Raw genomic sequence first — 27,590 nt, forward strand, 5'->3', positions numbered from 1 at the left:
AAAACGTCGTAAACGTAACGTCTGGTTAAGTAAAATATTGGTCTCTGTGTTTGACCCAAATCAAACAGAAGGCAATATTAATATAACATATGATTGTAAATGTGCATGCAAAGCACGCACCGATCTACTGCTCAGTTATCGCGACTCCGTGCTTTCTCGTCGAAAATATTGTTCACATAACTCTGACAGTTAATATTATGCAGGAGGAAAAAATATGAATAAACTTACTTTTAGAACAAATATTTCTCCAGTTGTCCTATTGATGTCAAACTTGCTGTTTGCTGGGTTGTCAGGATCGATACCTTGGCCGGTAAGGAAATAGACAATGTTTTGCTGTCTGTCCTTATCACCGTCAGTGGCCGTTACCTATTGTAAAAATGATAACGTTAAAAATCTTTAGTAATGTTATTATGTGTAGGTATAGTAATCTATATCGATAATCAGTAATTTATATCGAGCTAAATTGATATCATTACGAGTATAATAGTCTATAGACCTTAATATGGGACTTTATATTCTACATAAAAGGGCCTTAATAATTACTTACCGTTGTGCATGCTACATTAACTTGAAACAATGTTTTCAAAATAGTTACAAACTAAACAAGAACAACGAGCATACATTTATTGTTCTATAGAAACTTGGACTTTGTGTTTGTTTGATTATCGAATCATACAGTACCAAATAGTAAGAAAGTTCTACTTTCGAAGGCAAAATGTCCCCCGGCGTCTGAAAGGACGTACCCATTTATTGATTTACTTCTTCGGTAACACAAACACATTTCGCTCACAACCAAAACAAACTGAAGAGAAAAACACACAACTATAAACGTCTTGAGAACATTTTATCACATATATCTGAATAAAGTTAATATCAATTCTGTTAAAATAACGTTTTCAAATTCTCGTGTCCCGCGAACATGAAATTAATTAAAAGTTAGCGATAATCTCGCTATGTCATCTATTAATGTCAGTGATAATTAGCTTTTACAGCAGTAACTACCGGGTATTTACACGAGAGTGTAGCCACAAAACTGACAGCAGGCGGTCTGAATATGAATTACTATTTGGGAGGCCGCGGAAGTTCTAGAAAGTTAAGAACCAGCCAACACCCCAGATTGTTTGCACCGGCGGCGGCGCGCAACCACGGAAGGACCATAAACTTTCATCTTTAAAAGATTCCCACGAAAGCGTTATATAAGTTTTGGTGAAGTGATACTATACTTACATATAAATAGAAAGGCTAACGACAAAGCAATTTGAACTGTTTTATTACCACTTAAAGCCGGTACGTAGAGATTTTCGTCATCGTGTATAACTTAAATTACCCAAATGCTGGTCGCCATTACACATACATACACACATTATTCTCAGAGCTGTTGAAATTAGACCTACCTAATGACGGTTCCATGAATTAAGTCAGTTTGTGTACAGTTTACGCCCTAATTGTTTTAAAGGTATCTACTCGAAAAGGGATTAGTGTACAATATTAGGTACCTATTATGCCGAATACTTACGAAATGTAGGATATGTAGATGTCTAAATGATGATAGGATTGGTCGATGCTTGAATGCGTACCTAATGGAGTCACTGCTCAGACGAAAATTGCCATAGGCTCGGCTGAAGAGAAATGAAGAGGGTCGACGTTTGCGTAATTACGCGGATCATTTGCGAATCTCCCTTCAATTATAAAAAAAGCTTGTCAGTACAAGCGACGACATCGAGGGCTTTACTCTCCTTGAAAAGGGACATTCCTCGTGATTGAGTGTAAAAGTCAAGTTAGGATATTTTTGAATGAATTCTAGCTTTGAAAAATAAATAACAAGAGCCTATTTACTTAATTAAAATGAAACAAGATAAGGACAAACTCCAATAGAAAGAGAAATACTAGCTATGCTTCGTGGAAAAGAATAATGTTTTTAAGTTGTATTCGTATTTTCTGCAATATCACGTCGGTTATTATCAATTAAGATAAACCGTAAATCTGTCCGTTGTCTGTATTATCCTCTATTCACTGAATTGTAATATCATTTGAAACTTGAAATAACTTACTTGTACCTACTATACAGAATTCAATCTTAAACATTTTATTTGAAGAAACCACAACTAGTTAGTTAAAATTAATTCAATACTGAGAACAGGTCATGGCCGCTGTAATTATTTCCAACATAAGTCGGGTTGGAAGGAGTATCCCCTCTGCGAGTGCGGCGAAGAAGATCAAACCACTGAGCACATATTTCAGCGCTGCCCTTTTCACTCCTATCCTGGCCCAGCTGAGGACCTGGATGCACTGACACCCGAAGTAGTTGCCTAGCTTAACCTCAAAGCTGTACTCTGATTGCCTAATCATGCATGCCATACGATTAAATAAATAATTCAATACTTGACACTGTAATGTCCAACACTTTCTGAAAAAGCTACGGTATATGAGTATCTACTTAAGTAAAATAAAAATCCCCATAAGTATAATAATATAAGTGGAATCAATCTCATGGTTAGCAACCCTACACGATTCAGTGATTAAATATACCTTCTAAAACGACCCAGATTGAAGACCAGGGGCCTTACGTGACGTTTCTTCAACCAGACTACGCCTCCTGGGGCCTTACCATAATGTCCTTATTGCGATTCTGTTTAGGACCTAAACTGAATTGCTAAAGGACGGAGCTATATTAGTCGCATAACTCCCTCCCTTAGCATACCAGTTTAGGTCCTAAACATCGCAATAAGGACATCATGGTAAGGCCCCAGGAGGCGTAGTCTGGTTGAAGAAACGTCACTTTTGACACTGACATAATATCCATAACAACTCCAGATCAAATTCAAAACCTATTATGACACTCAAAATACGCTTCCAGGTTTAAATACGCTTATATGACTTATATACCTACCCGTATATCCCTATAAAAAGAAAAATACGAAAGGGATAAATTAAGTCCCGAAGAGGCAGTACACCTGTATCCTTTCCCTTGTAAATTACCTACCGCCTAAAGACCCGTATTGTTCGCTCGCTCATTTAAATACTTGGGCCTATATAACAAATACGCTACCTTAACAAAGACCAAGTTACTGTGACGGACTCTAGATAAATGATGCTTCATTTGTTCCCAGTTTCTACAACTACGCCATGCAAGTTAAAATAATATCAATGTATACGAAGTTGCAAAGTCAATAACATCTAAGACGTGCTGTTAAATTACTAAAAACATATATACAATTTAGTATGTCTAATTCTGAAAGAGTACTACTTGCCATCAAAATAAATTAGTACCACTTAAAATCTGCAACATAGCGAAGGCCAGATAGAATCATATAAAGCTATAAATTGTTCAACAATATTAGAGGTAAATCTGGTAAGTATTATTAAATTGGTTCTTTCGTAAACCGTTATAAAATACTGTAACTTCAAACTAATTTTAAGCTAATAAAAGATCCATTTAAAATGTAAATTTTTAGATTATTTACGTAGGCAGTTAATTAATTATAAAATACAACTACACTTTTTCACGTCTCTATTTTCGTGCGTCAATCAAACCGCAGAGGCAATATACATTCGCGTTTAATGAAAATGTTTAAAAACCTTAATTATATTATTATTCGTTTTTTAAAATAAAATAAATAGCTGCGATCAGTTTCTAAACAAAATAAACCAGAGCAATAAAAAAGAGGCTCTAATGGCTCATATCTACAATGATAAATAACTTTAATATTATTTTTAATTTTGTAGGTATCAAATTATGACCTTATGAGACATGAGTTGCAAACCCTAATATAAAATCAAAAGTAAATACATATTTAAATAGGATAAAGAACCAAATATATAACATTGGAATCAACTAAACTGAAATGAAATAATTCAAGGGATTGAAATGTATCTTAGATAAACTTATTCTCTTACATTAGTGTTATCCAGATTTAGGCAATGCAAGTTTTTGTACCATGTCTTTATGTTTAAATGTTTAAACAAGAATAACATACATTCATCGACTAATATTAATTAATCGCAATACATAGTTGCTGAAATTTTACAGGCTCACTTTAATTAAAGTAATATTGGACCACGTATATTTGTATTAATATGTAAACAATTTCGTAAATCATACCGAAACTGTAATTCCAGAATGCTGAAATTTAATTACTACCACCACCATCTATAACCAATATTATCTTAGAATATGCACTAAATAGATTTTGCATTGTCCATGAAATAAAAACGAAATAAAATAAAATAAACCTGTATAAGGGAATGAGGAAAGGGGCCGGTTTCTTCTAAGGCCTGCGTGAGGTAGATGCTGCGCGAGAACTTGGGCGGGAGGTCGTTGAGGTCGAGGATGCGCACGATCACGAGCGTCGAGTTCTCGTTGCGGCCGTCCGACGCGACCAGTTTCAGCTCGTACTGCGCACACGCACACTTTACATACCATGCTCATGCCACAACAGAAACACTCGATATAACTTTAATATATTTTCATAAATTATAACAATGTCAGTAATGAGATAATTTACCTATGTCTTTTGTCTTGTACAAAAACTGTAGTGATACACGCAAAATATGTGAAGTTGTAGTTTTCAGTCGATTTATTTTAAACTTAACTACTCAATATTCAAAATAGGTATAATACGTATTATATTATTAGTGTTTTTATGATTTTTTTTGTTGAGTAAATTACGAAATGAAAAAAAAAAAAAAAACAAATAAATAAATGGGTGCCTTAAATACAACTCGTTAAAATTGCGTAATATAAAACATGTAAACCCGTAGACGGCGTAAACTGCGTTTCGGAATATTGAATCACTTTTCAGTATAAAACATATAAAAAGAATTCGCAATTATCACGTCGGATTGAAAATTCGTGTTTTTTATTGATAGCGAGGCGACACGGCCACAATTTTACACCCGCAGATTTAACGGATGCTGTGGACCAATACATCATACTGATATAAAACGATTTATGCCAGTGTGCGGTTACATTGTTTTATTTGATTCTCCACTTTACATTATACATATGTAAATATGAAAATGGTCAACCAATGGTTTTACACTTTCGAAGTGTAATAGAATTGACGCAATTGGTGAATTTCATGTCCAATTTCATTCTGTAAATATAAGAAGTACCTAATAAAAATAAAAATCGGCACCCTCCTGAGTACTCGATAGTTCGATGAACTAAAATATTTGACAACGCTTAATAATAATTTTAAGACTGTGTTTAACGGTGATTTAAAATATTAGAAAGGGGATCTGTATTGAGGAAAAAAGGAAAATAATAACCGACTCTGTTACACGACCGATCGAACTTCAATCGTTCCACTTGAAACTCTTCAAATTGTGGATCTCAACGTACAATAAAATATGTATATTATTTCAGGGAAAACGGTAAAAATCATACCCATGTTCCAGAATCAATTAAAATTGAAGTCCCCGATCAATTATGTTGTTAACATAGAGGAAAAACCCATACCTATTTATACTTAGAATGAAAACCTGTTTAAATATACCGCGAGACTTCTAAAATAAAGAAGACAATTTGAATATGGCCATCAGATATAAAAATAGTCTGAATGTTAAAATAAAAATACAAAAAATCAACATCAAAACGATTGACACTAGCAAGAAATACTACGGCAAAAAAAAATCGCGTCTACAGTGCCACAATAGGAAAGTCCATGCCATGCAAAGCCTAACAAATACAAAAACACATCAATAAACGAGAGAAAATGCCCGGAGACGGCGGACGTTAGCATCGCTCGATTCTTTTTGTAGCCAGAAGCTCGGAAGGCTCAGAGTTATTCTCAGTATATTGCAACAAATGTATACATCTTATCGATGTAAGTAACGTATACAAATAGATAATAGAAGCAGTATCTAAAAGTTGAAAGTCTGAGAATAACTATTTAGGCTCATTAAAAATCGATGAGCGGTGTGTCGTCTCTGGTCGGACCTGCAGCACGCGTTTTGGTAGATTGCGGTCGTCCTCTTCCGTGATCTGTGTCCGGTAGGTCGGCCTCTCGAACACGGGCGGGTTGTCATTCACATCTTTGACGTGGATCACCACCGTTGTGTAGTTTTCCTTCAAGTTGTCCGAAGCGGCTAGCTTCAGCTCGTACTGTCACCGATTAACACAATTCAAATTATCCCACGTTTACGGCTACTTAATGTGTCAATTCGAATTCGAATGATACATCATTTGCAGAGGTTTATTTTATAGTGGTTTTTACCAAGCCACCCGATAAAACACCCACCCACCCCTGGTTAACAGACTAAGATTACCATTCCATTTCAATACATTGCTAGTCCTCTATTGTCTGTAAAGGGTAATTAGTAGGCAGGCTTTACAGGGGATCATTGGCAAAATGGTGAGTGTTGTAATTTTAAAGTAATTTAAAGTTTTTTCTATATAAAAACCTAAAGTTAATTAACTTTATCAAATCAAAGCTTGCAAAAATATCGCTTATCAAAGAAGAGACAAATTAGTTTACAACTTAAAAAATAAAAAAGTAGGTAAGTTAATTTCTATTTTGAATAAAAATTGGAGGGTAAAGAGTTTATATATGATTATTTTATCAGATTGATTAAGTTTTTTATTCATTATGGGGTCACATGAGCTATATCCGTTTAGACTATTGCTACTAACTTTAAATATGTGTATGCTAACCTTTTAGCATCCCAAAATAAAAGTAAAGGGAACAATATGATTTGTTTTTGTTGTTAGAGGACGCAGCAGTGAGAAACGAATGCGTGAAACGGTTTCAAATACCTACTTACTAAATTCCAATACGCTAAAACATGTTTTTCCTCGATGACTGTTATTGGTGGCAATGTCAGCGTCGCTCAGTAATTTCCGCATTTGGAGGTCCGCAGTTTTATTTTAAAGTCATTCTAACGCCTAAAATGTTTGTATTGAGTCAGAGTTAGTCGCGTCTATTACTTAAACTACCCGATTGAACGATTTGGTTAGAAGGCTTAGGGTCAGGATTATAGCAGTGACGACTCGGCTAGAGAAGAGCCATTAAGAGCTATATTGTAGATCCGGAGGCCCAGGTGAGCTTGTGTTGCGTTGGCAAAATCGTTTAATGGCCACAGAGTAAAGTGTCGGTTTACTCCACCTCGTGAATTTCTTGGCTGTAGAACGGAGATAGTGCTCGCTCTATTAAGTATGTAGTTTATATTTAACGTGTAGCAAAACATAATATGAACAATCTACTAATAAATTAGGTTGCATTTAAAATGTCAAACAGTTTTTACACAATAAGTATAAAGGATTTGACTATTGTATTCACAAAGTTCAAAAAGGGAGGAGTAGGTACCAATTTATTTATGTACCTTCATTCCCCGAACTCTCGAACTCGGCTGGACCGATTCGCAAAATATATTTTTGATGGTTTCATTGTAAAAAAATTAGGGAATTCTTATCATTAGGGCATTTAGGTTAAGTGTGGGTACTTGCCGATGAAATCCTTAGCTTACCAAATAATGGAATTCTAAGCTATTTAATTCAATGGGAATTGATAAGATTGTTTATTCTGGCATTGTACAAAATCCCGTTTGAGATCGATAAAACTGTTTATTTGACTGCAATTCGAAGGTTAGTTACGACAAAAAATTTAATCCGTGCTTTGAAAACGGAAAGTATGGACGCACCTATAAATCAATACTTCGAATCTCTAAAAAAAATCATAATAAATAATTTAAAAATATCGGCGAAATTTTTTATGTAAAGTTGTATATATGGTACACCCTGACTCATCGTCCCACAACGAAAAAAAAATGAAAAAAAAAAAAACATTTTGTACAGAAAGTACAAATTTTCAAAGTGCCTTTAATGTATTTCAAAATTCTGAAAAAATAAATTACATTGTTTTTTTAGTGGAAGATTTTACATTAAGCGCGTACCTACCCCATAGAAAAGTATAACCTCGACGAAATAAGGACCACCTTAACGAGGGTCTTTATATAATATATAATCAAAAGCTTTGTCAAATAGCTTTATACAAAAGCAGAGTTATTTTGGTTTACCTACAGCTACACGTTATCCATGAGCAGCATTTAATAATTTCAGAAATAAGGATTCTCGACGGGGACACGGTACGAGTAAACCAGTTTATCCCCATTAAAGCTTTGTGAGAATCTGTAGTTTAATAGCGATACAACGTTTGGAAGCAACTACAGCTCGCTTAAATGGGTATTAAAGTTTAAATTATTTATCTCGCTAAAAGTTCAATGAAACTTTCTGTAACAAAGAGCGCTCGCCTGATACCCCGCAGCAACGCTTTGAAAGTGAAACTCGCCAGAATGAAGAAAGTAAAACATTATGTCTTACGAACGCTTAGTCACTCAGTTTATTTTAACATAAAATATTCCCAAGTACCTAAGCCTTTATAAAATAATTACTTAAAAGGTACGAGATACAATTTGCATAGTAGGTACACAATGAACTTTCTTAGTTTGAATGTTCTTTATGGTGTCACATTGTTTTAGACAGGTACAAGCTCATAAGTATTTCATATAACACCCTTCCATATACAGTCATTCTACTTATGATATCGGGAATATTATTACATTACGTACATATTGACACAACAGCCATACAAGTGATTACCAAGTATCTATGTAATTCAATTCGTCGAATTATCGGATGGTAACTTCCTTCATCATCCACCTGTTTGTAGAGAGCGATGGGTGAAGTTAAATTACGTTCGGCCCCTGTCACCAACATTTATTTACTATCCCGCGGCGTGACGCGCCAATTACAGCCGGATGGAAACTTTATTGTAGTCCATGTGCCACTGACACTTTTTTAGTCGTACGTGGGTGGAAAGTCACAGGCTATGACTTGAATCTTCCTTCTACTTGTGTTTCATGTCGACACAAGAACGTCATTAAGTACAACTTAGTCCCGACGTCCCGAGCCCTTTATTCTACTCTACACAAGGTGTTTAGGATATTCCACATTCTGCGTTGCCTATGCGGCTTTAAAATATTCTAAAAGGATTAGAAGGTTCGGGGAAAAGGACATACGCACTTCAGACTGTTAGTGTTAAATGATTAAGAAATCGTTAAAAATCAAAAACCAATTATTTACATGGAAGCAAAGCAAAACGTTCACGTTTGCTTTATCGCCCTCTGCACCGTGCGTTGGCTGTCGCTTAGTGAATATGAGCGCCGCCTACAAACTGTATTTCCATTAGCGGTGCTGTCTCCACATCACACTTATGTCGCACAAAAATGTTACATAACTTCTTCAATTCATACTCGAACGCCGCTAGGTCGGAAACATATTTATTCACCGGCACATTCGCACAACTAACTCTATCGTGCTCATCGTCCCTTCGGGGCTCGTTCGTCATTGTTAAAATGTTGACTACTTTTTCAAGTTTAATATTGTGAAGGTAAAACTTTGTTGTTAGTTCCATATGGATACCATTTATACTTGTATAATATAAAACGGGAAAACGAAGTTTTCGAAATATATTTATTTCGAATTCCTTACTGATATTTTTAAACAAGACAATCTTTAAAATGTTATGGACAGTGTCGATATTATAAGATCTTTAATGGCTTTAATCAGCCACAAAATGTAAATATATGCAGACGAAGCTCGGCATATGTTTGACTTCGAAAAAAGGACCAACAACAAGTATCTGACAAAGAGGTACTTATCACTGAAAGTTATCCCTTCTCTATAAATATACCCCGTCCGCAGCTTTGAATATTACCTAATACATTTCCCGCTATTAAAAAAAGTCATGATTGGTCAGTAAAAGTTTTGATTGGCTCAAATAAAACTCTATATGTCAAAGTTCTTGCGCGGCATTTCAATATTTGACGTTGGCAACGTGCTCGCAGTAGGTACCTACCTACTGTTGAGTTGCTCGCCCGCCACACAATGCCCGTGGGGTAATTTTTGAGCTCTTGTCAGAATTCCATAGGCTTTAGTATTAATGGACACTATACGGCTGTACGCGCGAGGTACGTACGAGGCACGAGGTGGCACATAAATTCAATCCCTTGTCGGCCAATTTACCATTATGATAGGTACATGTACTAATAATAACCTATGAATTGTGATACATAAGTGAAAATAATGTCAATAAACCACGAACACATCAACCTCAATCACAATAAAGCGTAAATTGAAATGCCGCAACAATTTTGTAGCCTCATTTTCACTTCACTATGGCAATTTAAAAATCTCTTTAGTACACTCTGTATTTAAGGTGTGAAATAACTAGCGTCTAAATTATTGAGTCGATTTTAATAAATTTGATCAACGATTTATTTTTATTTCCCGAGTTATATACGTATACATTGTTAACCGAGTTCAAAAATAATACAAATACAAATGCATTTATTTCATTACTTTTTTACATCAGTTCTTAGGTATAATATAAGGGTTAGGTAGGTAATTAGTCCATCTTAGGTAGGTAAAAGACAGAGGTTATTTAAGCAAAAAACCGTAGTCAGATTAAAGTTTTTTTACACGTTGTTTGGAAAAATATTGAAAATGCGTGGTGGTTGTCACCATCTTACATACCCACTGTATTCTGGCAAATAAATAATTTGTATTTGTATTTGCAACTGAGATGACACGGGTGTATCGTAATTTATTTGCCTTGTCCACCATGTTAAAACCAGCAGTATATTGCTGCTTAGCTGCTGAATAGCAGGCACTAAATTGTGGGTACCGATCCGAGCAGACCTGCACAATGTCCTACCACCCTTTTAAATCCAGTTTTACTGCTCAACTCAGACGGTTGGTGCATTTCTATATTATTACTGAATTATTGATTGTAATAGAGAGGTAAAATCTCACCCTCTTATTCCTAAAACTTTACAAGCCTCGATTAGTTTATTTATATTTTATTACAACAAATCATACAAATACATAAGTAGGTAGAATTGATAGATTAAGACAAACGATTAATAGCGCGCGATTATCACTTGTAGCGCGTTTATGAATAACGCCTCATGACAATTTCTTGCTTTGAATTTGACCGGTCTCACTGTATTGGCGACTGACGCCTCCATTAGCTATTAATATTTTGTCTTAATCTGTCATTTTGACTCTTCTATTTGTAAGAAACGGATAAAACATAAAATGATGAGGCTTGTGAGGTTTTTATGAATAAGTGGGTAAAAATCGTGAAAGTTTAAATCAGTGTTATACATATCTTTACTCAATCAATGTACTTTTGCTAAGATACAGCCTTTAAAAGCCTGAAAGATTGACGGCGAGGGCTTTGTAATAGGTAGAAAGTGGTATAAGTAGGTAGTCATCCTTTGGTTATGGATGCTTAATATCGAATAATAATTTGATTAAACTTCACATTCACACCTTACGAATCGTCTCAGTTAAGAGGAAGGCCTGTAGTTTTATCGTGCCAGTTGCATAATTCTCATTGCATACCGTTGTCATCAATAGTGTGAGCTCCGATTGTACAGTCATTTACGGTTCTCAAGATATACTTGTACTGGTTCAGCTGAGATGATGCGCAAGGTTAGCGATGGAACTCACACACCTGTAGTCGACATTTGATGTGATAATATAATATATGCATTGAAAATAGCGGAGATGACAACATACCCGTTTCCTAGTCTCGTAGTCGAGTGCGCCCGCCACGTAGATCGCGCCGGTCATGTTCTTGACGGCGAACGCTCCGCCTATGTTCCCGCTCGTGATCTCGTATCGAATACGCGACGCTGCAACAAAATAAACACTCAGCATCGTACGTCAAAGGCACTGCAAATATCAAATGCTAAATGTATTTTTAAAGTTTGCTTAAAAGAGATGGCAGCAAGTATTTTAAATATTATAAATTTCATAATATTGCGCGATTTATCAAAGTAAGTTTTACTTGTTACGAGAACTCCCTGTTTCGCCGAATTTTTAAACAACGCCATGATAACAGAGTTTTATTTGACTTTCTGCACACGAAACATGAATTCGGAAAATCGTGAATTAATCGTTAGTTAAACGACAAGCGGAATAATTTCTAAATGTAAAGGTATCTACATCGAATAATAAAATAACAATAAAAAAATCAAAGCATCTGTATATACCATCCAGATTACGAGTAGATAAGTCCGCTTTACTTTAAGGCAGGTTTGTTAGAACGTCCGCGCGTCCGTTAAATAGACTTTGCCCAAAACACCCACATACCCATTAACCCTCAAATACCCTATATGGGTAGCTAGCCTTGCGCACTGCTCTCGTATTTGGGTATTGGATATTGAAGAAATGAGTTTTGTGGCAAATGGATCTTTTAGGATTCGGATTTTAGGGTGAGGTATACGAAATACTTAGTATTTAATAAAAGAAGTGTTAAGTGAGTTACCTACATTGAAAACGGCACGGAATTTCAGTTATTTAAAATCTTTACGTTATTACGCCAAATTTTAACATAATATGTGGTTCATATTTAGCAAGGACTGAAAGTACAGTGTCTTCTGCAAATAATGAGAACATCGAGGTAGTAAGGTAGGCTAGGCTTGTTTTCACAAGCTATATACGCAAAAAAAACTTCTGACCGTACTGGAATTATCATTGATTTACTAATATTCTTCTTTAGAACTACTCACCGATATTTGATTAAAAGATGTAAGCTTTTTAAAGTTAAAACATATTTCATCGCTTCGCACTGATAATGACAGCTCAATATGCCTACCTTTCAATTTAAAGAAAATTGCAGATTTGAGTTTTTAAATAAATTGAGAGGAAAAAGTAAATTTAAAAAACTTAATAGATTTACGACTGAGTGACTGGGGATTACCGGCAGCAAATTGAAGTCATTAAAATTTGCCATCACAGTTTGACCACACAATAACGGGTAGGTACGCAACTTTGCCAACATCTATAAATAATTTTAAAGCTCAATGTTACCCCAATTAATTCTTAATTGCTTACTTCCGGAGAAGGACGCTTAAACTTTCGTGTGTGACTTGAAGTAGCCGGCGCAGTGTTGTGAATAAGGCTTATTTTTAGGCTTAAAGACTCGAGCCCTTAAGACTCGTAAGTCTTGAAGACTAGACTATATTTGAGAATTGTATTTATTTATTTTACGCGTATGGATGTAAGAAATCGTCTTTGCCGCCTTTGAGGCGTTAAGCCTCGAGAGTCTTAAGGGTTCGAGTTTTTAAGCCTCGAAATGAGCGTTATTCACAACACTAAGCCGGCGCGATGCACGGACAAGCCGTACGTTTTCGTTTATCTTGGTTAAATAGTAATTGGATTTCCATTACTAGCAATGTTCTGGGTCCGAAGATAAGAGTTGCGCAAGTACGAAGGGTCTGGGCCCGGCCATGATTGTCGGAATATTGCTTTCATTTCGGTTTTGGTCGTAATCTCAGAGTACTTTGTTCGGGCTAGTTAGTAGTTGTAGAGCGCGCAGGACGCCGACGGTGCGTTTTATCACCACGCCACGGCCCCACGGCCGGCCCGTAACGAACATAATGGCATCTTAGACTGTGATTAAGTAAGCTTAAATATATTACCATTAAGATTATATGTTTAGCGTTTATGATGATTAGTTTTGTTTCAGTTAAATATATTTTTATAATAAATATAAATTATGTCATAGACGCAAAATATTGGTAAAATCCGTTTTAGCAAAAAAGGGTCTAGAACTCTAGACTAATGAAAACTGTTTTATTTTTTCATAACAGTGCGCGAGAAATATTTGACATTAAGTTCGTGTGTATTTATTTTATGTACCTACCTATGATGTCCATTTCTTGAGTCCTATATTTGCTTGTTTTATTAAATCAATTACTTTTACACGACTGCCAAAAAATTAGTGCATGGTCTTATTTTCGTTTAAATCTGTGATTGAACTTTGGATATTCGGGAACGTTGTGGCGTGGAGTTAGGTATTTTTTTTTAATCTTTGACCGATACTTAAGTCAAAATCAAACTCAAATGATTACATGCAGAATATCTGCTCCTTTTTTTAAGTCGGTTAAAACATTTAAAACACATAAAACGAATGGTCTACATACCAATATGAAATACATGTAATTAGGTAAGGTAATAAGCTCCGACATTAAAAAACAACTTTTCCAGTTAACCTTTAAAAAAAATTACACATTGCTTTACAGTTAAGTAGGTATTTGAAAACTTAATGGTCAACATGACATAATTCGGTATGATGATAGCGCGCGTTCAGGCATTTTCATCCATTGAATCCAGGTATTTTTATTAGGCGTTTTGCATTTATACTTCATTACTGCAACTCATAACAAAGGCAACAAAGGCTCCATTGTGGGTAATAAAGTTGTTAATAAATAATTAACCGTAAGCTATGTTATGTAGATACCATGTTACGAAGTGCGTTACCGCGCACGTGTGTATGGCGTACATTACCGTTTGTATACGACTGGGGATAGTTAACGCATTCCGTATTCTCAGCCTAATTGGCCTATAAAGGGGCCCACTGATTAACAGTCGGCCGGACGGTATCGGCCTGTCAGTTGTTCGGAACTGTCCAATTTTTGTTCTAACTGACAGGCCGATACCGTCCGGCGGATTGTTAATCAGTGGGCCCCTTAAGGAAGTGTGCCATTCGTTTCCGTTGGTGAAACTTTTTTAAATATAAATCAATTCACGTGTCAGAATGCTCGTTCTAAAATATTTTCGTCTTGCCGTTTCATAATATTAAAATAACTGACTTTTCTTTTAGAAATACGTTAAAAATGCCTCGAAAATTAAAATTGAGTCTCAAGAATAACCGCAGTTAAATGAATTGTCAACTAAATGAATAGATATGTATGTATATAACAGCTGTTCGTCTGACATTTTTTTCACTCGACCAGCTCGTAATGGCTCTCTTTACGTATGCCTAAAAAACAGATGAGAAAGTTGTATTTTATTCACAAGAGTGGTAAAGTAATTAACGCAAATTGTTACTTGTATCCTCGTTGGCTGGTGGAATAACTTTTAAGTAATGATTTCGAAAGATAAATATTTTGGATTGAATTTGCAATGTTTTACAGTTAGTATTTTCCTCGCGTTGGTGTGGTGGAAATGTTTGTGTTTCACTCGGTAGCAAAGTTCGTTCAACCCTCGTGAAACCAGAAGTACAGATTACTACGAAAATCATCATACACCATCTACGTGTCTTGTTAGGGCGCTCCACGGGTTAATTTTGTAATAAATATTTGAATGCTGAAATTCCAGCCAGACATGTAAAGAACTGAATTTGTATATATTGACATCTTATGTATAACTCGTGTTTTATCAAATAAACGATTATCTTATCTTATCTTATCTTATCTTACGAAAATGCAAAAGTTCATATATCGCTACTTTAAAATATTTATAAACAGAACAATTGAAAATTCTGCGAAAATATTTGCGATTTGTTTCAGTATTTAACATCAGGAAACCATAGGAAACTTATACGTGTCATGTTTTTGATCTGTCTAAGGTAATATAAATTTATGGTGACCTATTTCCAAGCCATTGTTGTTGGCAGACCGCCGCTGCGCTGTGATGTACGTTACCTTGCGGCAATAAGATCGAAGTAAATCTTACATTGAGAACCCCACGTGACTCCTGGCAGCTTAATGACCGTTCTAATGGCCAACTATGAAAAGCCTTTTTGTCAGAACCCCTGTCAGCTCTTAGTCACCTATTAAATCCTGAGTAATTGAATGTGTTTTATTACTCACGATCGCTATTAATATTTGTTAGTTAGAAAGCATAGGCATTTTGTTGCATGGAAGAATCAAAATCTCTTTTGACATCATATTTTTTTTTTAATTTACGTGGGTAGATCTAAGCCCGTACCATGAGTCACTGACAGTGTCAAAACTGACATATACGCTATCGAGAACGTAATTTACTTTCTATACATCTCGTTCGCACTAATATGCGAGTACGAGCGAGATGTATAGAAAGTAAATTACGTTCTCGATGGCTTTTATGTCAGTGCCAAAGTGATGGTAGCCATACTAGTTCAGCTATCAAAAAACTAGATGCACTGTATATGTCTGCTATCGGTCTGTTGTCTGTTTAAATATGTAAATATTACTTCAAAACATTGTGTCAAATCGAGAGTACAGTCGGTTATGTTATTTTTAAATATTCATTGTTAGCAGGGCTTTACAACAACTCTGAAAGTACAAAATTGCTTTAAGAGGCAATCTTAAGTAAATTGCACTAGTCCATGATTTACCGCGTGGCCACGGCGGGCCTTGCTTTATTGAATAGGTATTCGATTCCATGAAAGAAAAATCGTATATTTTGAAATGCCTGCGGCGAAATTTACGGCTTCCATTCATTCTCTTCGACCGACGACAATAATTAAAAGTCGTCGATTTTGGGCAATCTGGACCCTTGCGCCGGTACCGCCAAATAAATCCGTCTAATTTACCTTCTCATTTAATTATTTCTTTCAAATACCTACGTATTTTGATTCATAGTAGGGTAAGGTAGTATGGTATGTACCTTAACTACCATATTTTTTATGATTATAACAGTCATATGCTTTTAGCATATTATTATAATAATTAGTGTCACTAAGACTACATAAATCATTTGAAATGAGAATCATGTGGGATCAAGCTGTGACATTGGCTAGACAACATCAACGTGTTTAGACATCATAATTTCTTATCGTAATTGTATAATTAAGTACCTCATAAGTTAAAAGTTACTTTTATATTATATTTTTATAGATATCTAATAGGTAAATAAATAAGTTAGATCGATTAAATCAAACATCATTAATGGTAGGTGTAAAATTACCATTATGATAATAATTATTGTGTTGGTTAAACCGACAATAGTTAATTTAGTAAGTAGTTCAATTATAATCGCAATTATCTATTAACGTTACATATAATTTTCCACGTATATCGAGTGCGCTTAAAGCGTAATCTCATTGCATTCAAAGGATTTGTTACATTATAAATTAGTATGAATACCTATGGGAGCAAAATGTGTAATTATAATTTCTAGTTAATTAGAATAATTTGGTACCTAAAAACCGTAGTATCGGTTGCTATAAACATTAAATATACTTATATTATATAAATATAAACGCAGTTGGAAATGTAATATTTAATATAATAGAGAAAATTATTATCGAGTGACAATCAAAAGGAACACGGACCTTGACATAGTCCAATTCAAACTATCTTCTAAAGATACTTCCGACAATAAATAACCCAAACATTCTACAAATATTTTCTTCCTAGTAAGTACGAGTATGTTTGGTTGAAGCTTGATGATATGGCGATAAATAAAGCCGATGTGTATTCCAGCACGGGAGATTTAGGTAACGCGGTTTATAAAGGATAACGAATCCTTTCAGAACGCCAGAGTTATTGCATTCTGATGCTAAACGTGCTTACAACCAGAATATTGCTATAGCGATTAAATTTAACACTACAGGAACAGCGCACAGACTAAAATAACAAAAAGTTTACGTAAAAACATCCTTGAATATTACACTAGAAGTTTTGTAGCTGTTAAACGGCTTGCTTTGTTCATTGGCTGTTTGAAAGTAAAGTTTAACAACTGAATTAAAGTTTTTTTTCATAAATAAGTTAGATATCCCCGTCATCATACTGAATTTATTATTAGTAGAAGAGAGCCTAAACGCAATGCGGCTGACTTTATTATAAAGTCCGATAAGCAGCGACATGAAAAAGTAAAATGTTGGGATTTCCTGGGCCGTTTTCACGAACAAGCTCAACACCAAGGGGGTCGTTTGAAGGGCGGAAATTATAGGGAGATGGTCGGCGTGAGGTGAGCTTTACTAGAAGTGAGCCCTCGGTCAAATATCACCGGCAATGAGCAACGTGACCTCGCCTTCCCAGACTTACTCATTTGTTTATGGAGAGTAGAAGATCTGCGGCACATGAACACCTCACGCAGCTACACCCACATGTCTTCAGCGCCACACACGCACGTCCGATAGCGATCGTTCACTCAGACAAAGACAAATAGTATTCGTCGTCACTCGACTCGTTATAACTCTCACGGCTTATATGCTCAAGAAAATATTAAAGGCTCATACCGCACCCGCAAAGTTTCAAATCTTGAATAATTTATGATATTTGATGAAACTCTTTAGTACAAAATACAAAGTAAACTTTCTTGCCATTGATCAACGATAGAAAGCGAAAGGATGAAATATGACTGTTTTTCTTTCTCATTTTTATGCCTGCGTGTTCTGAAATAACGAGTTACTTATTGTTGTAAAAATTGAAAAGTTACAAATAGAACCGATCAATTTATAATCATTCCACATAAAGCATCGATTCGATTCGTCACACAAGTCTTCTACTTATATGCAAAGAGTAAAAGGGACCCTTTTACTTTCTCTAAATGTCGCTCATAATACACGACCCGAGCTTAACTATAATAAAAGTTTTACTTAGAGTGTCGGATGCCAAATACACGAGGGAAACTAAAAGTTGCCTGACATTCAATACATCACTTCCCTTGAGTTACCGTCGCAATAGCATTTGTGAAACATAACGGCTTGGTACTTGTTTAGAAGCAGAAGTCCCGCCCCGTGCCTAGTCTCGCGCACCCCGCGCTCTGATGAAAAGCACAACACAATGTTCTCTATTTTTCATAAGCGCGACATTTCCTCAAAACGAGTCCGTCGACTGAGTCTAGCATAAAAAGTTGCAGTATACGAGTCGCTCGCATTTCATTAGGCCGGAAATGAATGCGGAAAAATAAGCGGCGAGACTTTTTATTTAGTATAAAAAGGGCCTCGTAGACGTAAACGTCTAATATACGAAGGATGAGCGCGCAGTGAATACTCTCGTTATAAATTGGGAGACGGATAGAGATGGCTCGAAATCTGGAAGGCGCAGAGGGTCATCTATCACCATTTATCCCAGTCCACACAGACAATAAAAGATTGTCTCGAGCTCATTACGGAAGTATCGGAGCGACGAAGACGCGGCTGCGCGGCGGGCAGCGGCCGCACCACGGTTAGTTAACTTGCGATTATTCGGGCCTGCCGCGCACGCCCCCGGCACCCTGGCGACCTCCCCCGCTTCACATCGAAGATTTGATCAAAATTTATTGTTCTTGGTCGCAGGCAAAACAGCTGTCAACTTCTGCAAACTCATCAAGCGGTTAACTTAGAGCTACAAATTATCAATTAATTAGCGAGAAGGGTAGTCTTTGTTCAGATCTCGCTACTAAGTAGCTTTTCCTAAATAATGGTTTTATAATCGCCCGTTCAATATAATATCAAAGTAACCCATAAAAGACAGCCATATTCGAACTTTAAGATAAGTCAAATATGAGAAAAAGATATGGATCGGATATGACAGTGTCAGAATAATATGGCTGACAGGCACTGACAACTTGACTTGAGTAATTCCCATCACGTATGTATCACACTCCGTGGAAGGACATCTTTTTTGGAAGCCCACCAAGCACTAGTGAAAAACGCGCGGTGCTTGTTTCAATTGCGTTACATAACTATATAATAAATGGCTATTTTGAACCTAAGTTCGTCGACTGAATTAATTTAATTTTTACACGACTACCCAAAAAAGAGTGTATTGTTTTGACTGTATTTAAACACGTAAGCTAAGTCAAGTAATTTCAGACATATATGACTTCAACAACAAAGCAGCCTTTTGAAGTAAAAGTAAAAGGCGAAATGTGAATACGGGAACAAGTTACGTAACCTTAGAAATTATCACGGTCGAGCTCATTTTCTGACTACACAGAAAAGATACAGGCAATTTATCTTTGGTAATCTGGGGAGGCAAATTTAGCCTGGGATCGGAACATCACTCAAATCTTGTTAAAATTCGGAAGACAGGATTAGCGGGTCCCGTGTAAACAAGGTCCGTGTTATCGGGCGATCAGATGGCGCACTGGCGGCGTCTCCCCATACATTATGCATGAGTAGTAGTTAGCGTAGCGTCTTGCTACAAAAGGCACTAAGTAAAGGTAAATTTCTCCCTAGCTAACCTAATGATGCTGAAGTTCCCGGGAATAAAAATTGTTTTACCCTTTTCCTACAGTCCGATGTTAAAAATAATTGAGATACTACGAAGACGTTCGATGTTGTTTTGCAGCTCTCGGAGCCAGTGGGCGAGTCGGAGTAGGAAACTAAAAGAAAAACCTGCAACGATTTTCCTGATAAAAAAAAGAACCTACAAAACTTTAAAGTTCGACTTTTTTCTAGAAGTGGTACCTATCTGATAAGATTACCTACGTAAGATCTCTATATCATCATAGCCACATTTTTGAAAAGTCTTGAATGGTCTTGGGTACTAAAGGGTGGGCCCGGAATAAGTGCCGGATTCACAATTTTTTTTCGTGAATTATTTTGAATTTGCTCAAAAAATTAAAGTAATAATAACGCAGATGGGAACGATTATATAACTATTTGGCAATAAGAAGAGTTCCTTTAGGTGAGTGAGATGACTTTCAATCAGCTCTGTTTTTGGCACTTATATTATTAAAAAATATCAGTAAATACCTATAAGTGAAACCGGCAGTTGCTTGCGTAATTCCCTAAAGAAGTTGATAAGGCAGATCTAACAGCGTTTAAACGCGTAGTTACTTTACGCAATCAATTAATTACTAAACTAGCAAAGCACTTTTAATCCTTGGATTTTCCTGTAAATCTGTACAGGTCTCTCAGCGGACTTTAATAGTCCTCTAAATGCCTTGGAGTCGGCGCGGGCTCATGCAGTCTTGTAATTTGTTCTCGGGGCAGGCGGGCGAGCAACGTATGCTCACCTCGTGGGGTTACGTGCTCGGTTTACATTTAAAAAAGTGTACTCGAGTGATTAGTGCTCACTCGAGCTGCTCTTAAGTACCGTCTCTCCAGCCAATTGCGATTTTGTAATGGGGCTCTTTAGTTCCAACCTTTGTTCCCATGCAGACGCAGTTAATGCGTAACATTTTTAATACATTTGTTATATTAAATCGTAAAAGATTATAAATATGATAAATGAACATTTAACTTTAGACTTTTTTAAATATAAATAGATCGACTAGGTACCATGAAAGTAAAAACCACTGGTGCCTGGTAAGTAGGTCCTAAATCACAAGAGATCGTGCAGGGCCTATTTAAATTCGAGCGAGATGTGTGAAGGAAGGCTCGGGTGATTTATGTAGCCGCCGGGGTCTGGCTGGTCCTTTGTAAAAGTTTAAATATGAGAGAGCCGGCCCCAGAGCGCGTCTGCAGACTTCGTATTTCAATCGGCCGGATATCACCCAAGTGCAATAATATCGGCTAAATTACTAATTCATAGTAGATACTTCTTAATTGATTCCGTCATCTAAGTAAATGAGCTGTGACTTGCAATTAGGTAAAATCTAACAAGAATACATCTATGTGTCCAGCATTATTACCCCGTCGGAATTCTCCCACTGTAACAATAAATCAATGAATAACGGCGAAGGTAACAAATAATACAGCGAGGGTTATGCTGAATGGGAAACAATTGGCGTTGGGTCGGCGGGCATGGTATCTGGTATATATATATGGAGTAAACAATCGCCGGCGGGCGGCGGCGGCGTGCGAGTGTAGATGTAGGCGGCGCACGCCGAGCGCGCCGGACCCGGCGGGCGGCACTTGGCGCGCGGCGCGCGGCCCACGTCGCCTCGCTGAATAATTCACGATTATGGAAGTGTTGAGGCGTGTGCGCAAACACTGTTATATTCGTTTAATATTTATATTATTACCGCACTCAAATAACCTATTCTGATAAAAACAAACATTGTCTTGCAAATCACTTCTCTCTTGTTGTCGTACTCATAATGCACTTTAATCATGAATAAGTATCATCACAGAAATTTCCATGAGTGTATTCAAAACGAATACATAATCGTGTAATATTTCTGTTGAGACTATTTTATCTCATTATTTTGTTAAACAAAGGGTTTCGGCGGTAACTGTTTGTAATGCCTTGTTTATTCCGACCGACACCTATTTGTGTGCGTCTCTATGGAATTAAATGCGGCCACTTGCTGTATATATTACATCAGTAGCAAACACAAATCTCTGCGGTGGTAAAACATAGGTCGTCATGTAAAATTCAGGTAGAAATTTCTCCCCCGAAGTTGAATCATGACATTTGAACATAAGCTTCCGGACGCGAGTAAATTGCGTTAGCTATCTGATTTTACAACATTTCTCAAAATGTATTCATAAATGCTTTTACAAGTAACTAGAAACTCAGATTTAAGTGTAAATGTAACATACATATAAAGTGCGTTTTAGGGTTCCGTAGTCAACTAGGAACCCTTATAGTTTCACCATGTCCGCCTGTCTGTCTGTCCGAGGCTTTGTTCCGTGATCGTTAGTGCCAGAAAGCTGAAATTTGACGTTTGTGCAAGCTTTTGCTTACGTGACGTGAAGTTTGCCCTTTTGCTCGTTATATAAATGATAAATAGGTACTAATAACAACCGTTCTAGGTCTATTGTGACGAACGGGTCACTATGGAACCCTACACTGAGTATGGTGCTGGCCGGTTTTTCAAAATAAGTTTTAAAAACCGAAGTCATTCAGCATAAGGACTTCGGTTTTTAAAACTTATTTTGTAAAACCTAAACTTATTTAAGTATTGTATTAAATACCTTTGTTAAATCCTTCAACATGTACCTATTGTATACAACATACAACAAAGCATTATAAGGTTGGTACGGACGAATTGACCTCATATTTGTGGGAATTTAGGGTCAGTAAATTGGATAAGAGTTGGGGACAGATTAAAGTTCCGTTCAATCACGCGAGTCGTTCGACTAAGTGCACTTATAAATCAGTGCGTGACGGTAGTTACCAATGGAATAAGGTCAATTCGGTAAAGACTAGTCGTAAGTGCAAGCTTTTGCTGACATTTCAAATTTAACCTTAACCCTTAAATGCATAGTGTTGCCAAATGTCTACAAAGCATTAGACAGCTCACAGATTAAGGGTTAAACAAATTTTATTTGTTCCTGTATATTATTTCAATAGTAAAACTAATAAATATTCCGAATTATTACATAAATTTACGCAGTATTTTAATTTCCAAAAATTACATTTGTTTATAGACGAAATGTCGGAAAACTTGGAAAAACCTGGAAGTTGATGATTTTTAGTATGTGATTTTGGGCAGATTTTTCGGGGTTTGTAATTATTTGATATTTACAAACTTTATCATAGAAACATCATAAATAGTGTACCTTTCTGATGGCAGTTAAATTTTTCCTATAACCCTTGCTAATAGCTATACCTATATTTCCAAAAATATGATTTAGCCTATGCAACTTTTAACACTGATTTCGCAGTGAAAATCGATGATATAATTTTTTTACTATTTTTCCTAGAAACGGCAAACAATTATGTGATACATATATTAATTTCGGGCAAAAAGAAAAAATCATGCATTTAAGGGTTAATACAAACAAAACAGAGGTAAGGTAAATGCAGGTATTAACGCCCCCCTTAAGGCTATTTTAGAATCGACCATAGTTTTTAAGTATACAGGTTGCCCTCAAATATACTTTTCAATTTTTAAATGCTAATATTATGTTTATAAAAGGTAATTACAAAGCTACCTTTACCTAAATAAAGGATTATGATGTAAAAATTAATTTATAAAGTTACTGAGTCGATTGTTACTATTGCCGACCCATAATAATGGCTGTGAAGCTATTAACGATTTTTAAGCAGCTATTTCCGATCGTGATAAGCTGATAAGAGAAAGTATGTGCCCAGCAGTGAAACTCATATATATATTTATACATATATGTATATACCTAGGCAGGTGTGGTGACATAGTTTCCATAGTGGATTATTTTAAAAATTTCTAACACTTTATAAGGTAAATATTTTATATTTCCAATACGAACGAAAATTTCTAGGAATTTTCACGCATTGCTTAGTTTGGGGAGATTGATCTGTGTCAGTTTGAGTGTGTGTATTTATAATAATGGGTACCTATCGTGTCACAAGGGTAAGTATAAAATAAAATTATATATCTACGATCGGTAATAGCTTCTTATAGTTACTACTATTACCGATTCCTTTGAATCGGTGATAAAATAAGTAATTTTACAGCGTTAAAATAAGAAAACTAGATGATGAAGTGTATGTCGGTAATAGATTTTTAAAAAGACTAATTGTTTGAGTTTATTCGGGTCCATAAAAATACTTGCGTTGGTATGTTATGATAATATAAAATAACGCAAAAATTAAACATTACGTTGTGGCCGTTACCGACTTACGGATCGTTGATAGCTGCTACAATTAAAAGTGGTGACGCTATCACAGTTCTATTTTAATTTAAAGTTTTATGGTTTTCAATGTAATTTTTTAGATAAATTGTGATGTTAAAACAAGAATTTATAATTGAATTGATAGATCTAGTAATAAAAGGTAAAGTACAGTAGTCAATTATTTCAATAAATGTCTTAAGCAGAACAAGTGAAGTACAAGCCGCCATTTCAAGTTCCGGATAGCAGATGCCCGAAAGTTTGCCGGGCCTGAAGAGGCGGCCGTTCTGGCCAGTGTTTTCCAATTAATATTAGTTTGGTAACTACAGAGGTCACTTCAAATTACATAGTGCGTCACTTTTATATTGCCTAATAATATATAACGCAATAATCATAGACCGCACAGATGAATTATGAATTAAATGCATTCATAAGGTGTCCATGCAATTTTGCTGCTCGCTGTACGTGACGAGATTTAGTTTTAATATACCTACGTACATAATTATAGCCTAGTTTTTGTAAATAGTTATAATAATATACATCTAAACGGTATCCAGTATCTAAAATAAAGTTAATTTACCTTTATAATTGTATCTGAAATCACTGTATACCTACATATACAGGTTGACTTCAAATTAGTAATACAAAATCAATTTTACACACATCTTCCCTAAACTAAACCCCGCTATTAAGTAAGTCTCATGTTTTTTAAATAATAAAAAGTATTTTTTTTAAGTTTTAAATTTGCCTATTTTTTTAGACTTCACGTGGTTATCCTAACATAATACCTACCTACTGCAGGACCAAATATTTTACACAATAAATTCTTGAATATCCAGCTCCCTCATGACTCATTTATTTCGAGAAATATTAACGCATGTGTTTTCGTATTGCACCAATTCCAACACGTACCTATTTTATATCATAATTTATAACTTTTCGCATAATTTGTAGTATTGTAAAGAGGTTTATCACGAATGTCTGATAGGTATATGCAAGCTTCAGGACTTGAAATGGAATAAATGGAGAGAGTAACTAACTCGGCGCACAGTCGAGTTGAAGCCACCGGATTACGCAAGTAAAATTACATTAACCACGTGCCTTCAAATGTACATTTTCCGGATCCACTCGCAGCACGAACGTGTGTATACATAAGACCACATTATATTAAAATTTGTTTCCGGGCGACAACATGTTCGCAGTAGCATAGTTATTTACAACCGGTATTACTACATATTATTTCAGACAGAGAAATGAAATAAATGAATAACGAAATCTATCCCCGTTGGAATAACTATTTTATTCATATTATTTAGGCGTTGAAATAAATAAATTTTCTAATAACCTCTAGATTAGTAAAACTATAAATTTAGAAGTAAATTGTAGAAATTTAACCTGTCGAATCCCACGATATGACGTCACCATAAGCGTTCTGGCTCATATATGAGCCGTGGGAGCTGACAGATTTACCTACCCTATTATATATATACTCATTAAGATCCTTATGAGCTTATGTAAGCAAATTAAGTGCCTAAATTTGCACGTAGTTAATTAGTCCTAGAGGTAATCTATGATTCACAGGGTAGGTAAATTCTCGTACACGTTTTTATTTCCAGGGCCAGGGCAGGGTTAATACGTGCATGAAACTTGCAAAATATATTTTCGGTAGCGCTAGTTAAATTTATTTCGTTATAAATTTGTTCTCATGAAACAACGTGGGAAAGCGACGCGGCCGGCGATACGGCGAGCGCACGCCCCGTTGCCGGAGATACGAGTCCGCGCGTAAAACGGCCCGCTATCAGTCGACCGTCGGATGTGCAAATAATCGTTTCGGGACCACCCGCGATTATCTCGATGATCGATGCGAACAACCAATCCGATATATTGCAAATTTTTGACGCGGATGATTTCGTTAATCTCTGGACTGGCATACCTATAGCGATGCGATAAAACTACCCGTGCATCAATATTTATTTTGCATGATTTATTAACAAAACGAAGCCTGATGACCTACCAAATAGATGAAAAACTAATTGGATCTAGCAGTGAAGCAATTTAGAACACAACTTCAATTGACACAATCACCCAGACATACTTATTCAGGTTAACTGTACCTAAAGAAATATCTTTTCTATGGTTTTTATGCGACAAAAAAATCTAGTGGCACGATAGTGCCCCCGCCAAGATGCGCCAAGCGAAGCGCAAGGCACTACCTACCTTTTCTGGGAGCGAGCGCTTCGTCGTGCCTTTGAATCCTGATACCATAACTTGGGTTAGGATTAACAGATAAACATAATTCACGGGATATGATGTCAATAAGTAGCAAATTTTTAAACATATAATGTTTCAATATCATAGCTCTTAATACTTAAGATTTTATTGACATCTAAAAAAAGACCCGATTTCGTTACCGACGCACTCACTCACTTGTGATCATCAAAATTCTTAGGGTACTTCCTGAAGTAATAGAAAGCTGAAATTTTGTATCTAAGCTGACCAAATGTTGTAGGTATTCTCGTCTTGGCAACATTTTACATTCAAATGTTTTTGGTGGGATCACCAATTAAATATTTATTTAAGTTGTATTTTTAGGCGTATATATGTCGGCGACCGATCGTAAGATCAGGCATATCGTGAAACGTGAAAATCTTTGACCCGTTCCCTGAGTCGAGCGGGGCTCCTATTTCTGGGCAGTTTGCCCTTCGGGCATCTAAAGCAACCTAACGAACCTATCCTACCTATATATTGGTTTAATGTCACTATCGTCAAAACATTACACACGAACATTGCGATCTGCCTGATCTTACGATCGGCCGCCGACATATATATCATCATCAAAGTACATGTAAGTTCACTAAGGAAGCAGTAAGATTACTTAAATAAACTCATTGTTATCGAACTGTAGAAAAATGTATTTGAGCATTTGGAAAAAGCAAAAGCCAAAGCCAAGCCTAACATCAAAGATATAAAAAAGTCAAAAGAACGACAAATAAAGGAACTTTAGAAACAAAGCTAATATAACGATAAAGAAACGGCGGTGAATTTGTAAAGAGCCCCCGCAAAGGTTTTTTGAAACAATGTGACTCGCTAACCAAGCCTCTTCTAGAGAAGAACTTGATTGCGTCGCTCTAACAAACCGACAACTTTTCTTCTACGTAATACCTACTTATCACATCTTAGAATGACGTCTCCCGGTTCTATGAATTACTCTCTGGTTAAAAAACGAGTAGCTCGTTACGAGCTTGAAACTCGGTTTGTTTAAACATTACAAGTCCAATTAAGAATGACTATAACGCAACGTTTATTGCTTTAATTAACCCTGATATTATGCGATAATAGGTGCAAAGAGTTACTTAAGACTACTTTAAGCTAACGTAAACAATTTAATTTACTATA

General features: G+C 36.0%; 1 protein-coding gene across 7 annotated transcripts in view; it reads right to left on the minus strand.

Annotated features, from left to right (window-relative positions):
* LOC134647952 (neural-cadherin-like) overlaps positions 1–27,590 on the minus strand; it is a 297,639-nt gene that overhangs the window by 15,068 nt on the left and 254,981 nt on the right. For all 7 annotated transcript variants that reach the window (XM_063502340.1, XM_063502341.1, XM_063502342.1 and 4 more), the window contains 3 exons: positions 11,585–11,700; positions 5,942–6,106; positions 229–366 (listed from right to left, as the gene is read on the minus strand). In XM_063502340.1, the coding sequence (XP_063358410.1) occupies positions 229–366; positions 5,942–6,106; positions 11,585–11,700 (419 nt within the window). The remainder of the gene's footprint in view (positions 1–228; positions 367–5,941; positions 6,107–11,584; positions 11,701–27,590) is intronic.

This window comes from Cydia amplana, chromosome 5 (assembly GCF_948474715.1).
Source record: "Cydia amplana chromosome 5, ilCydAmpl1.1, whole genome shotgun sequence".
Taxonomy (NCBI): domain Eukaryota; kingdom Metazoa; phylum Arthropoda; class Insecta; order Lepidoptera; family Tortricidae; genus Cydia; species Cydia amplana.